The sequence below is a fragment of the Zophobas morio genome, unplaced genomic scaffold (genome assembly GCF_036711695.1).
Source record: "Zophobas morio isolate AGI-343-1 ecotype UQ-CSIRO unplaced genomic scaffold, CSIRO_AGI_Zmor_V1 ptg000046l, whole genome shotgun sequence".
NCBI classification, from domain to species: Eukaryota; Metazoa; Arthropoda; class Insecta; order Coleoptera; family Tenebrionidae; genus Zophobas; species Zophobas morio.
In genome coordinates this window covers 5,163,669-5,179,642 of record NW_026972151.1, presented here as the reverse complement: position 1 = coordinate 5,179,642, position 15,974 = coordinate 5,163,669, and the positions used below count along the sequence as shown (strand labels likewise).

The following is a 15,974-nucleotide window of genomic DNA, read 5'->3' as shown; positions in this document are numbered from 1 at the left end:
CTTCAGATAGAGCTTGAAGTATCTCTAGAGCTGCGCCTCGCAAGGCTATTACCAAGGCTGTAGCTTTCTGTTTTTTTCCCAAAGATTCGCCGTCGCTGCAGCATCAAACTGCTGTTTGTACGATGACCAATGTGTCTGACCATCATAGGTGGGTGGTTGAACTATTCTGGGGGTCGACACCACATTATATGAACCAGATATTGCTGCATTTTTTATTGTCTTTTCAAATTTCTTCATTCGATCCTCTATAGTTTTCATTCGATCTTCCACACCTTCATGCACTGATTTTCCTAACTCACTCTTCAACTGATACTCCATTGCCATCATATTTCGTCCGACAATATTTTCCACATTTTCCAGGTTTGTTTTTACGTCCTTCATCTCTTCTCTGATTTCTTCTATTTCAATCTTGTTTGCTTCCACTTCCTTTTGAAATTTTTCACTTACACTGGTGATTATGTTATCTTTTTGCTTATCTATTTTTTTTGTCCATCTTTTCCATTCTTGCGTCCATTCTTATGTTCAGCTCTTCTATTGTTGCATTCATTCTTTGGTTCATTTCTTCCATGCTTGCGCCCATTCTTTCCATTCTTGCGTCCATTTTCTCCTCCATTTCTTTGTTTCTTGTGTCCATTTTCTCGTCCATTTTCGCGTTCATTTGTTCGCCTCTTGCATCCATTTTCTCGTCCATTTTTCCCAATCTTGCTCCCATTTCTGCAAGCATAGCCATGATTTTTTCCGCTATTTTCGCAACTTGAGCTCTCCTCTCGAGAGGCATAAATTCGTCAGAGTTTATCTGTCTAACAAAAATCCGGGACGGTAGACAGACGGACAGACGGACCGACAGACGGAACCGGGAGACCTATTTGTTCGTCCTCTAGGGGTCATAATAGGTCGAGAAAATGCAAAAGAATGAATTGCTCTCATCATAAAATTTTATTATGAGAAAATCATTTGAAATTACGTTTAGTATGGGCCCTTACCTGTAATTTAGCAATCCAAGACTATTTTTGTTTTGACTTACAGGAGTTATCAAAAAAAAAAAATAAATACCAAGCGTAAGATTAGCTTCAAGAATTCATGAAAACTACAAAATCAATACGTATTCTAATCTTTCGGTGTCATAAGAGTTCCACTCAAACTGATAAAGCGGAGATAAGACTACAAAGAAACATCTCTGAGGATCCGAATGAGAAACATACGGATTGTGGCGAAGAGGTGACCGTGCAATTTTTATCAGGAAAACATGACTGATTTATTCAGAGGTTTACATTCTATACTGTTTCTATTTCATGGTAGATACCTTGTTGCTTAACCACCTTTAAATGTATACAGTTTATGTACACGTAAAGGAATAAAGTTCAACATAATTCACAAATAAACACATTACACATACTTCGGTATTTATTGTTAAATTGTCTTATATACATTGCTGTTTTGGTTTAAAAATTTAAAAGTGAACTATTTATTACAATAAGTCTACCGTTTAGTCACTGGTTCTTAGAAATATTTCTTCGCATCAAAAGCCTTCACCAACGGGTTTAATGGTAAGCTCATGAACCTAGAAAAAGCAGAAATAGCAACACAAGACATAAACGTTTTAACATACTTGAACATGTTCTGGCGTAGATAAGGCATACACGACTCCATCAGCAATATCTTCACTTTTCAAACTCGGCATCTTTTCAAACATAGCTTGTCTATCTGGGGTTAGATTCGGATTTAAAGTCGTCATTTCGCTTTCAACCATACCAGGACTAACACTCTTCAAAAGACAAAGTCAACCATAAATCACAAAAATCACAATACCTACTCACGGTAATTTTGATTTTAAGACCTTGGTGATTTAATTCTTGTCGCAAAGTTTCAGTGAGAGCGGTAACAGCAAATTTCGACGCAGGATAAACATTTAAATTTGGGGCACTAATAATTTTGTGTCCCAAAACGCTGTTCACGTGTATAATATGGCCATTAATTTTGTTTTCTTTCATGACTTTCACAGCTTCTCGTGTGGCAATGCACAGTCCCAAGACGTTTAGATCAAAAATTGATTTCCATTCTTCAGTTTTGCCTTCTGTCAAGTTCGAATTAGAACCTTTTCCCGCATTGTTGATCAAAATATGAACTGGTCCTAAATTGTCTTTAGCCCATTTGAAGACTGTTAAAATATCTTCCTCTTTGGCAAAGTCAGCTTTGATGGCATGGAGTTTTCCTTTCTTGCCTGAGAGTTGTTTAGCACGTTCTTCTACACGTTCAGAACGGCGAGCTACCCCTAGTACCTAAAATCATATTTAAGAAATTTATTAAGTGAGATGATAAATGGGTTTACGATTAAGCCTTTTTCGACCAGAGCATCTGCAATAGCTGCACCGATTCCAGAACTAGCACCAGTCACTATGGCAACTTTGCCCACCCATCTATCCATGGAAAGAACCATTTTTATATGATGTTGTCGGTATGTGATACAGATTCGATCTAAACGGAACAGTCGCGAAATGTACTTATATAAAAATTGGCAATTATCTAAGTGTATGTAGTATGTGTATTTTATCATGACGCAGCAAGATTTAGCTACCTATTTTTATATCAGATAACTCGTTATTTTTAAATGTTGAAATTTACTAAAATGACAAAACATTTAGTATTTATTTAGAATTGTAATTAACACTTTATTGGACCACTGACACTCAAACAAAGCGCATCTTTAATAATAATACTTAGAAATTAGAGGATCATCAAATGTTTAAAATATAAAACGAATTCTAAAATTTTCCTAAAAAGAACTTAAAGATGAAACAACATTTATTTATGGGTTTATTTTTATCTCATTTTATACACACAGTGCTTTGTTTTCAATATTATACTCAAATACGTGTCGCAGTAAGTAAAAAATTTGCTGTTATCAAAACTTATCAGAGTGGACCGATAGTAAGCTCATGGATCTAGAACAAACGAAATAACTATATAATAAACAACAACTTTAACATACCTGAACATGTTCTGGTGTAGATAATGCATACACAACACCATTAGCAATATCTCCACCTTTCAGACGTGCCGAATTTTCCCTTAAAGCTTTCCTTTCTGAATTTAGATTCGAATTTTTATCCCCTTCACTTTCAACCATACTAGGACTAACACTCTGCAAAAGACAAAATCAACAACAAACACACAAAAACAACAAACCTACAGTGATTTTAATTTTAAGTCCTTGGTGGTTTAATTCTTGTCTCAAAGTTTCGGTGAGAGCGGTAACAGCAAACTTCGACGCAGGGTAAACGCTTAGTCCTGGATAATTGAACACTTTGTGTCCCAAAATGCTATTCACGTGTACGATGTGGCCATTGATTTTGTTCTCTTTCATAATTTTGACTGCTTCTCTTGTGGCAATGCTCAATGCGATAACGTTTAGATCAAAAACTGATTTCCAGTCTTCAGTTTTGCCTTCTGTCAAGTTTGTGAAAGCCACTATTCCGGCGTTGTTGATTAGAACATGAACAGGTCCCAAATTTTCGGTAGCCCATTTGAAGACTGTTAAAATATCTTCTTCTTTGGTCAGGTCAGCTTTGATGGCATGAAGTTTTCCTTTCTTGTCTGAGAGTTGTTTGGCACGTTCTTCTATACGTTCAGAACGACGAGCCACACCTAGTACCTATAATAGGATTTAAGAGATTTATTAATGGAGATAAAATGTGGTTTTACGATTAAGCCTTTTTCGACGAGGGCCTCTGCAATAGCGGCGCCGATTCCAGCACTAGCACCAGTAACTATGGCAACTTTGCCCACCCATCTGTCCATGGAAAGAACCATTTGTAATAGGAAGGTGTTGGTATGTGCTACACCTTGAAACTAAACTGAACTGTTTGAAAATCTACCTAACTATAAACTGGAAGTTATCTAGTTGTGTTTGTGATTTTTTGATACAGCAAGTTTTAGCTACGTATGTAGTTCATATCTGATAACTCGTTATTTTTAAGTGTTGAAAAATCGGTAATAAATATCGACACTAGCAAAGTACTTCGTAATAAAGCGTCGGATCATCACTTATTTGTTCACTATCCAATATTTAATAATGGATATTGATCAAACAGATAACTCTTAATCCGGCGGAAGATAAGTAATCGTTCGCAGTGTGCCCTTTAATATATATATATATATATATATATATATATATATATAGTTGTTATACCGCTTACACAGTCCCGACTCGCTATATCTAGTAAACGTTACCAGACCTTTTGAGACGTTACCAGACCCGGGTTCGGGTCTGATAACGTTTAACCATGTATATCGCCTTCTTGGGCCCAGTACAATTAAAAATTGAAATAAAAAAGTGGGTCTGGTAAAACTGTTGAACGTCAAATTTTATACAGAAATAGTTCATTCCCCTTTTCTGCAGAGGGCGTCGTGTCGCTTAGCTGTATATAATATCTGCCTGCATAAAATCGTCCACATCGGACCAACGTTACCAGATCCGTAAATCTGCAACACTGCATTCTAGCAGATCAGTTCAGTATTTAAGAAAATCATGAGTACTTTTCTTATTCTACTTGTATCTGACTGCTTGCATTAAGTAAAAATATGTTATTTGAATTAATAAAGAATTTTTACAATGAATCGTTTGAGGAATGGCTAGTTTCATGTTTTCTCGATGTTACATAACTCTTATTAGACCTAGAATATGAAAAATTATGTCTTTCATTGCCATTTGTCCGCCGTTCTTGTTAGAGACAATTTCCAAAATTATATACTATACAGATTATTTTGAAATTCAAGATACAGTTTAGGATTATCGTGGAGACGGGGGTAAAATGCTTATTAACTAAATACATAATTCAGCCTTATGTTTAATAAAAATAATAAAAATAAGGTTTTTTAGTTGAAATATACCATATGTTCGAAAAAAAAAAAATAGCCCGGGACCGTAGCTATCTTATTTTTTTGAATAGATCAAATTAAATCATTTTAAATGTATTGCGATCTTAATTGTAAAACTGATTTTTAATTTTCTTTTTTTTGCCTATGACATTCAACTTTTGTTTTTTAAATGACATCCTAGATATTTTTTTTAAATCTTGTAAATTTTTTTTTCTGAATACATTGATGTACCATGTTTCGCATTTTGTTAAAAAGCTGTGGTAAAAATTAATTTAATTTTTATAGCAAGGTAACTGTAACTGAAAAATGTACCAAAATTTTTGTTACATAGCAAGTTTAACACGGTTTATAACACTTATTAATGTATAGGAGTTTTAAATTTGAAAATTAAACTTCTATACGAAAACATTATTAACTCAAGACATTTTATTGCAAATATGATGTATTAAATTATTAATGTTTGAAAATATTAACGTATTATGTACACTATGATACATCAATAAATTTAGAAAAAATCTCTACATGAATCTTAAAAAAATATTCAGGGTGTTTGGTGTAATTTAAAAAACAAAAGTTGTATGTCGTAGATAAAAACAAATGAAAGTTAAAAATTATTTTTTTTAAATCAGATCGTTGTATTTATATTTAGTAGACGATATATGTAAATTTTTTGAAAAATTATAAAAATTATACAACATTTGACAATTAATTTCAGAAATTAGAAAACGACTCCTCAAAATTTTGCATAATTATGCCTTAGTGCTCATTCACAATGGGCATAAAGCATAAGGATGTCATAAGCATTAATGCATATGGATTTATGTTTAGTGCTCTATGGTTGTATTCGTTCACAATGAGCATAAGTGCTCATTCACAATAGGCATAAAGCATAAGGATGTCATAAGCATTATGCTCATTGTAAACGAATAGAAGCATAATAGAGCACTAAACATAAATTCTTATGCATTAATGCTTATGACATCCTTATGCTTTATGCCCATTGTAAATGAGCATTTACAGTTATAATGAACGTGGTCAGGTCAGGTCACCAAAGCGTTTAACTGAATGTAATTTGAAAAGTGCAAAATTGTATACTTCTGCAAGTGTAGATTTTTTTAATCCTCTCTTATTTTCAAATTCGCTATAATGATCTACGTATCCATATTTTACTTAATTTTTATTTGAAGATAGGAACTTGATTATATTCTAAATTAATTGATTCTCACTTAATATTAATTGACAGAGATCATTCTTTTAGCTACATCTAATTTGTACATCTATTGGTAGATTTCGACAACAATCTTTTTAAAGCAACATTTAGTTTTATTTATTTCTGTTCGTTAGAATTTCGCATTTAGTTAATTTTTTACTTACTGAGCGTAAGTAAAAGAAGTATTGTAATCAAGTCCATCGGCCGACTCTCTACTTCTACGTTTTTTCGACCTTTCATTAGCCCTACAGGACGAAGAAATAGGTCTCCCATTTCCGTCTGTCCGTCTGTCTGCAGCCCCGGATTTTTATTAGGCAGATAATCTCCGAAAGTTCGGGGCGATTGTTGTCAAATTTTGTATTTACCAATATATTAGGAATATCATGTAGATGCTAAAACGCTAACCAAAATTTGTCTAATCGTCCTCACCAACAATGTGATGACGTCACTTTAAAATTGCACATAGTAAATGGGTTTTAAATTGTATGAAATAACATAGTCCTACACATGTAGTTTATGACTCCGTATTGAGTTTTATCCGAAAAGTGCAGAATTTTGGAAAAAAATCAAAATTATGAAACATCAAAATTTTGCGGTATAAATTTTATTCACATTTTTTGAATTTGCATAAACAGGATGACACAAAAAAATTATTGAATGCGTGATTTATTTTATTAATTTAATCAGGAACTGCAAAACCGAATGTTTTAAAATCATGGAGATCTTTAAGATTATCATAAACATGGTAAATCTTTGATCAGAATGTATTTGCTCATCCACCCTAAAAAACAATTGATGACATCACCTCAAAATTTTGCTAAATAAATCCTATCTTAAATATACAAAATATGATGACTTTATACTTGTGATTTATCACTGCATTAATATTTTTTAGATTTGGTTATACAGCTGTCTCAAAAAAATTAATGACTGAAAATTAGTATTTTCTTAAAATTAAAAAAATAAGGCTTGGCAAACAGGTATCAAATTCCCGCAAGGGTGTCCAAAATGCGAGGATAGCAGTTTTTTGTTCCATAGCAACCTATCCTTTAATAATTTTTGGAATTATTTTCGCAATAATTTATCGGTTTGGCTACCAGACGTATTTCGGAGATGAAATTTTGCATACGGTATTTATTTTTCATGTTTAATCAAGTGATGCAAATTAATTAAACTTAATTATTTCAAAATTAAATTAAGGCATGGAAAATTTACTTTTTCAAGATAATCATTATTCTCACCGGTTCATATTAATCCACATCTATCAAAATACCTACATTTCAAATTTCATAACAATCCGTCCAAAAATACCTGAGTTATTGTTACGTGGGACACCCGGTATACTTAGATGGGAAACAGACAATCTAGAGAAAGATGAAAGTCTTAAAATGTGTCTTAGCAAGCATAAGGATTATTTTGCAGAATTCATATGGTTCAGACAAAATATGTACACGAAAACTAAAATGACACATGGACTTCACATGCACTAATTTCATTGTAGCGTTTGCCACGCTAAGTATTATTAAGGGATCGAGATCCTTCGAGGGCCTGTAAATTTGCAAACGTTTTATGCATTGAGTTTTGACACTAAGATTACCGATAATTCATGAAATTATTTTTTTCTATTTAACAATATAGACAGAGACAAGCAGAAAATTATAGAGCATTTTGTTGTGCTTCTAAAGCTGCTTAAAACATTTTTTGGTGATTCTGTCTCGAAATCATTCATTAATTACGGCTATTAATAAACGATTTATATATTAATGGGTTAATACAGCAATCAGATATACCCCCGCGCACTTGATGTGAAATTTTTTATTTAAATGTTATAAATATCATGAAATTTGGAACTGATTTTTAGCAGTTTCGTGTATGAAATTGCAATCACCAGAGAAGTATTGCAACCAACTCGTTTGTTAATAGGCGATTATTAATCGCCCTTATTAACAAGTATTGATTAAATAATTGCTATGGAGCATTGTAACTATTTTGAAGAGGGTCTTTTTATTACTAGTTTAGCGTTCTAAAATTTTTTAATTAATAATTTGAAATATTAAAGTTACTCTTAAAGAATATGCAATTTTAGATCTCTAAATCAATCTTAAAGTTTCTAACACATATTGTACCATTTTGTGGTAAAAATTTCGATTTTTTTAGCATGTTAATATTAAAAAATCTTAATTTGTGATTTATGTTAAAAACTTTATGAAATAAACTAGAAAATTTTTGAGCTAACATTTTTTTTACAAATCCGTAAGCCTAAGGTCAAATAAAAATTACATTAATAAATCGCAAGTCTAAAATTATGTTATTTTATAAATTTTCTTAAAATTTTAGGTGGGAATAGGTATCCAAATTTTGGTTGAACTAACTCGATAGACATGTACAACTAGTAAAAAGAAAATGTTACTAATGTCTATCAGACTTGCATATCTGTTAATAAAAAAATCGCCTTGGCGTTTATTTTATTAATGAGTTATCATTAATGGCACTCATGGCGTCAAAAAGACAGGTAGATAAGATATATTTTTGGTTTTCCTTATTTTCTTTTGTGACACTTTTGCATATCCACTGGTTGTAAATCCAACTTTCAAGATACACAAGAAATTTTATAGATCAATACAATGTGAAGCGATTTTCCATAAATTTAATGTGGCAACAATGTCGGGATTGATAACGTCGGTTTACTGTGTTACGTATACTGAAATGGGACTGAGAAAGCGGTTGGACATAGTGGGTCTGGTAACGTTGGATGAATATGGTGTTAACTTTTTTCAAGGAATAATTTTACCCCTCTACTTTTTTTTAAGTTTGTTATTGCAAAAACCATTAAATTTATTATATTATACTCGGAAAAACAGCCGGGCTTCGTAACGTCTGTTTAATATGTTGGGTTTGGTAACGACGGTTGGATACGTATATATATATATATATATATATATATTTTTGTTGAAAATAATTACTGCACCACAATTCGTGCTGTTAATTGGTAAAACAGTCAACCCATTAATTGTGGTGCTGAACTTTTTTACTGTTATTTTGAGCCCGCGAAATTTTATTTCTGTACTGTGGAATTCGGCAGGTGACTTTAGAACATCATTTGGATGTTACTGCAGGTTATTAGATATATTCAATTGTAGCGAAGTTGTAGCAATAGCCAAGGACGAAACGCGAAACTTTTATGATTTTTACTTCCCGAGCGCAAGCAAAGGAAGTATTGCAATCGAGTCCGTCGGCCGACTCTCTACTTTTACATTTTCTCGATCTTTCATGACCCCTAGAAGACGAAGAAATAGGTCTCCCGTTTCCGTCTGTCTGTCCGTCTGTCCGCCTGTCCGTCTGTCCGTCTGTCCGTCTGTCCGTCTGTCCGTCGGTCCGTCTGTCTGCCGTCCCGGATTTTTATTAAACAGATAATCTCCGAAAGTACTGGACCGATTGTTGTGAAATTTTGTAGTTATATTAGGAATATCATGTAGATGGTAAAACGCTAACCAAAATTTGTCTAATCATCCCCACCACTAATGCGATGACGTCACTTCAAAATTGTACATAGCAAATCGGTTTTAAATTGTATAAATTAACATAGTCCTATATATGCAGTTTACGACTCCGACTTGAGTTTTTCCCCGCAACGTCGAGATTTTTGGAAAAAAAATCAAAATTATAAAACAACATTTTGCAATTTTATTTTGAATCTGCTAACCCGAATGTTTTGAAATGTTGCAGATGTTTTAAGGCTATAAAGAGCATCATAAATCTTTTGTCAAAATATATTTGGTTATCCCCTCCAAAAACTTTATGACGTCAGCTCAAAAGTTTGATGAATAAATCCTATCTTAAATGGAGAAAATATGATGAGTCTGTACTTGTGATGTATCACTCCATTCATATTTTTTGAATTTGCATATACAGGGTGACTCAAAAAAATAAAAAAAATGCGTAAATATATTTTACTGATTTACTCAGGAACTACAAAACCGAATGCTTTGAAATCTTGCAGATGTTTTAAGGTTATAAAAAGCATAATAAGTGTTTAGTCAAAATATATTTGCTTGCCCCCTCCAAAAAATTGATGACGTCAGCCCGAAAGTTTGCCGAATAACTCCTATCTAAACTGTACAAAATATGATGAGTCTGTACTTGTGATTTATCAGTCCATTGATAATTTTTGGATTTGCATATACAGGGTGACTCAAAAAAATTAATGAATGCGTAAATTTATTTTACTGATTTACTCAGGAATTACAAAACCGAATGCTTTGAAATCTTGAAGATGTTTTAAAATTATCATAAGAATGGTAAATTTTTGATCAAAATGTATTTACTCATCCCCCCTAATAAATTTATGACATCACCACACAATTTTGCTGAATAAATCCTATCTAAAATGTACAAAATATGGCGAGTCTCTAATTGTGATTTATCATTCCATTCAAATTTTTTCGATTTGTATATACAGGGTAACTCAAAAAAATTAATCAATGCGTAAATGTATTTTATTGATTTAATCAGGAACTACAGAACCGAATGCTTTGAAATCTTGAAAATATTTGAAAGTTATCATAAGCATGGTAAGTTTTTGGTCAAAATGTATTTACTCATCCCCCCTAAAAAATTTATGACGTCACCACAAAATTTTGCTGAATAAATCCTATCTAAAATGTACAAAATATGAAGAGTCTCTTCTTGTGATTTATCACTCCATTCATATTTTTTGGGTTTGCATATACAGGGTGAACCAAAAAAATTAATGAATTCGTAAATGTATTTTATTGATTTAATCAGGAACTACAGAACCGAATGTTTTGAAATCTTGCAGATGTTTTAAGGTTATAAAGAGCATAATAAATTTTTAGTCAAAATATATTTGGTTATCTTCTCCAAAAACTGATGACATCAGCTCAAAAATTTGCCGAATAAATCCTATCTAGAATATACAAAATATGATGACTCTGTACTTGTAATTTATCATTCCATTCATATTTTTTGCAAAAAAAAAACATAATAGGCATGCAGTCGTCACGTTTCCGACAACGAGGGAAGTACTGTCTAAACTCTTTAGACCAATTTTTATATTGACCTCAGTTTATTTAGAGAGTGTCCTCTTATGGACCATGGTAAATCACAGAAGCCCTGTAAGACGTTTTTCCAATGAACCAATTTCTTTAATGTGATAGTACCTAGCAGCCTCTGTAAAAAAAGACGTTTTGTCCATAGTATATTACTTGCATAAATTTTATAAGAAAACTTTTCGCGAAGGTAAGGTGGCATTGAAGTGATTAAAATGGTGCGAATGGGGACAATGGTAGTAATGTTTCTTCTGAAGATGTGTTACTGGTTCATTTTTGGACATCAGTAAATTGTCAAACTTAAGTTTTCTGAAAAGAAATGCGGAAGGCTATAGAGCAAAGAAATCAAAAATTCTTAGCAGGCTTTTATGCTGTCCATAAAAGAAGCTGCGGATGAATTGTACTTAATGCCCAATGTAACCGATTTCTTGTTATAAAATTAGCAGTTCATAATATGTAATCAGTAAATGATATTCGAGATAAAGGAGCTGTTATAATTGTTAACGTCAAAGGTACGAAAATCAGGATTGATCGGTCTTTTCATATTGTAAATCCTAAGCACAAATCATTGCTGAAATTAATTGAGTTGTATCGGAAGTATACACCTTTTACACGCTTTTTTTTATATAAAAACGGAAAATGTTCAACTCAACCAGTTGGAAAAAATGCTTTAGGCAAGTACCATCGATTATTGCAAGCTATTTGAAGCTTGCTGATGCTAAATTATATACTGGGCACTGTATGAGAAGAACATCAGCCACTCTGTTAGCAGACAGTGATGCTGATTTAACAACTATAAAGCGTCTAGGGGGTTGGAAATCTGGAATTGTTGCTGAAGGCTACATAGGATCTTCAACTCAACGTAAAACGCTAATTGCCAATAATGAAAATAGTGAAAATGAAGCTTCAACCAGCAGAGACGAAGCAACAGCTAGCAGGACCAGCAGTCGTTGGCAATAGAAATAATGAATTCTTGGTTACTGTTCATGTAAATGTTAATGTTAATAAATAAAAGAATAAAATTTGGTATTTCACTTAAATTGTTTAGGAAATAAAGTACCTGTGTATTACCTAAAACGGGGGAATAAAGTACCATTTTACTCCCGGTTGGGAGGAAAAGCTGGTATTTAGCGATGCATTTGTGAAGGTGAAGGAGGGCTGTCACCCAGTATTATATTCAAATCGTTGCATTGGGCCCATTCACCCTTAAAAGACTTTACAATCGTGTTTTGTAATTAGCGTTTGATGCGATTTGTCGCGAAATGTTCTATTTCAGTTCGACGATGTCCTTTTTGAATTGGCGTTGGGAAATCAAAATGTCAAAGTGAATTTAGAAATTATTCCTGGATTCTCACTCAAATATCACTAAACAAGTCAAATTGAATTATTTTTTCCAATGTGATGATTATTATTGTAGGAAAAATTAAACAGAATAAATGCACAAATTGGTCAATTCCATGCCTTCGCTTTTTCAGCTAATCGGAGTAGAACAGCATTTTAATGAAATTTTAGCAATAAAACTCACTAAAATTGAGCAGCACTAGCAACATAACCCCATAAAACATCTTGTACGATTTGTGCATTATTCTGTGTAATTTGTCCTACAATAATCATTATTACACTGGATAAAATAATTAAATCCGAATTGTTCAGTAATTTCTGAGTGAGGCAGAGCGAGTAAATGTCCTAGCTTGAGTGGGTGTTCCGGATGTGTCCACGATGCTGCGGATGGACGTGTTGAGGAAGACGAGCTGCTCGAAGGGCTTCATCTCGGGTTTCTTGAATATGACCTGGGTGTATTCGGACGTGGCTCGTGTGATGGCGCACTACGACCAAGAGTTTCCTGTAGGGATTTGTGGACTGTTCCCAGTACCAATATTCGATCAGTTTGTGCATTTATTCCGTTTAATTTGTCCTATCATCACACTGAATAAAATAATTCGATTTGATCTGAGTAAGAATCGTGGAGTAATTTATAAATTCACTTTGACATTACGATTTTGCATGGCTAATCCAAAGATGCGATTGTCGAACTGAGAAGGAACGTGTCGCGACAACAGATTTTAAAGTCTTCTTACCGTGAATGAGTACGATGCAACGATTTGAACAAAATACTGGCCCATAGTTCTTCTTTACCTCCACAGATACATCACTTAGTAACAGCTTTAAAATGATCTGAGAAGATATTATAAAACAAAAACCAATTTCCCATGTTAATTCTTTGTCTCCAAACTTGTATGCAGTACCCTGTATAGTAAGTAGTTTGTTTAACTTTAGGTTGAGCTCATTTGAGTACTTATATATAGAGTTTACAACATTAGTCATGACTAATAAAAATAATAGCGTCGGCTGTGGAACTGTTATTAAAAGTATACAACTGAGTATGATTAGCAAAGGAAAAAAAATAAGCATATTTTACTTGGTTGGGTAGCTAAAACGAAATATGTACAAAAGATGTAGTAACGGACCCAACATTACTCCTTGAAGTACACCTGCTTTAAAAAAACTAGAATATAAAATTCTATTCTTGTAAAACACGTTTTGCAGTACAGTATTTAAATAAGGCTGAAAACAATTTAATACAATACTGTCAAATCTCAGGTACTTAAGTTTTGCTTCCAGAAGTTCATGATTTACGCAATCAAAATCGTTCGAATAATCCAAGTGCCTCTGTTTTTCTATATCCTTTATGGAAGCCGGGTTGCATACATGGTAAGATATTGTCACAGTATAGATATCAATTGATATCTATACTGTGATTTTGTCATTATTTTTTTAACTGTTTTTGACACGATTGTGATTAAACCAATTGGTCTGAAGACGTTAAATGATTTTGGGTATTTTTTTTGAAAGAGGTTTAACAATAGAACAAGAATTTATATTGTGAATAATATAATTATTGATAAAAGGACTTCAATGGTTTACCATATTAGAATTGAGAATTATTTTTTGTTTTATTTTATTATTTTTATTATTTTTAGTTTCTGACAGGCCGAGGCGCAATTACAGGAAACGGAACGTACACAAACACCCAAAGGTAGGGTGCTAATTGAACCCTCGACCATTATCATTTCTTGTGACGTTAAAATGAATGATGAATACGAAGGACTGGATTTCTTCTTTCGTTGGTAAAGAAAAGCTAAATTTAAGTTGTGAGTTCAGTTCTTTTATTTCGGTATTAGTTTATTGCTTGGCATGATAGTTTAGATTTATTAATTAGAATTATAGAAATGAAATGCAAGTAGAGTTTAATAGAGCTTAAATTTGAGCCACCAGTCACCTTTATTAGCTGATTTTCGCTGACTCCACTTATGCATAATTCAGTCACAGCAACAACTCTGTTTTTTTTTTGCAGGTGAATCTTTTGTCCATTTAAAGATTTCATTTTGACCAATGTGTGCATTTTTATACCAGAGTTTGGAGTTAAGTTTTTCCCAATTGTCGCACAGGACACACACCTTCGTCTTTGGTATGTGGGGTTAGCCATTTGCGGTGACTTAATTTCCTGGCTCCTCCCTGGGTTATTTTTTTGAAAACTTTTTTTCAAGAACTTCTGATTTTGTCAACGCTGCTGGACTTACCTTTTCTCAGGTTGAGCTTGCAATATCCTTCGCTTGGCGTATCTAGCATCCCTTGCTTTCTTGAATTGTGCATCTGTGAAAGGTTCAAAGACAATATCAAACTCATTGAAGTATATATTTTTCCTAGAGCATTTTAGCCGTGGTATTCCAAATCGTCTTCACAACGTATTCCTTGTATTCACTTCCGTTGGTTTTTCATGTTAAATGCCCAATCACATAATATTTCTGCTAATCTTTCAATGGAAATGGCATGGTGGAGCTTATAATTTCTTTCCCTGCAGAAGCTAGTAAATTGCCTCCAAATTGATACTTTTGTATTTATGGTGTTTTTCGGAACAGTTGCTTTAACCTTGATTTCAATTTTTTCCTTGTTATTAGAAGTTCTAATCTGAATGAAATCTTCCATTTCAACTACATTTTGTTTCAGCTACTAAATTCTGTCACTTTTTAATGTCGTTTAATGGTTGATATGACAATAAACAATAAACTGGAGGATTCTGGTTTTAAAAAAGTTTGCTGTGAAAGTTATCTCGAATTTTATCCACTTGCAACGTTAGGCAAAACTTTATCCGTTATCAAAGTGACGAAAATGAAGGGTGTTATTATGCATGAACTAAATTATTATCGCATTTACTATCCACTCAGTTATTGTCTATCTAGTGCTTAAGTTTGTCATGTTCTTTTTGATATAAATTTCTACTACTTTCTACTCTTTCGCTAAAAGCCCATTTTTAATTTTGTGAAGGTATTTAAAGTCTAGTAAGATCTACATTAACAGATTAAACTATTTGAACCATCTTAGGAACCGAATTCGAATAAAAATGAGCAATTCAATGAACAATACAAAATATTTACACACCTGCTGGTATCTGGTATACGATTGGTGGACGGTAATGTGAAATTTTACGGTTGTTTTGTCATTGGTTGAGTGCAAAATTTCGAAAAATAAGTCGAATTTTTGTTTTTCGAACTGTAAACGGATTTTTCCAAAGAAATGCTTCTTTCTTCCAAGATGTAACTAATACAAAGATCTACTACAATCCGAAAGAAACAATTAGGGCAGTTATTTACAAAAATCGTTGACGTTACTGTTTTTTAACACCAGCCTACTGCCAAAAGACTTTGGTGCAACATTTGAAAGATGCAGCAGATGCAGATACCTTAACATTTTCTTTACGAGTTTACATTTCTGAATTAAGTAGTTCGTTCATAATAATAATAAATTAATTTATTGTT

At 32.9% G+C, this 15,974-nt stretch overlaps 2 protein-coding genes across 2 annotated transcripts; both read right to left on the bottom strand.

Annotated features, from left to right (window-relative positions):
* Positions 1–1,386: 1,386 nt before the first annotated feature.
* Positions 1,387–2,582, bottom strand: LOC135142002 (farnesol dehydrogenase-like). Its single transcript, XM_064073631.1, has 4 exons — positions 2,330–2,582; positions 1,818–2,279; positions 1,610–1,765; positions 1,387–1,561 (listed from the first exon to the last, which is right to left on the bottom strand). The coding sequence occupies exons 1-4, from the start codon at positions 2,552–2,554 to the stop codon at positions 1,520–1,522; spliced, it is 885 nt and encodes a 294-aa protein (XP_063929701.1). The 5' UTR covers positions 2,555–2,582; the 3' UTR covers positions 1,387–1,519.
* A 215-nt stretch (positions 2,583–2,797) lies between these two features.
* On the bottom strand, positions 2,798–3,979 carry LOC135142003 (farnesol dehydrogenase-like). Its single transcript, XM_064073632.1, has 4 exons — positions 3,703–3,979; positions 3,191–3,652; positions 2,990–3,142; positions 2,798–2,942 (listed from the first exon to the last, which is right to left on the bottom strand). The coding sequence occupies exons 1-4, from the start codon at positions 3,808–3,810 to the stop codon at positions 2,913–2,915; spliced, it is 753 nt and encodes a 250-aa protein (XP_063929702.1). The 5' UTR covers positions 3,811–3,979; the 3' UTR covers positions 2,798–2,912.
* Between the last annotated feature and the right edge of the window lie 11,995 nt (positions 3,980–15,974).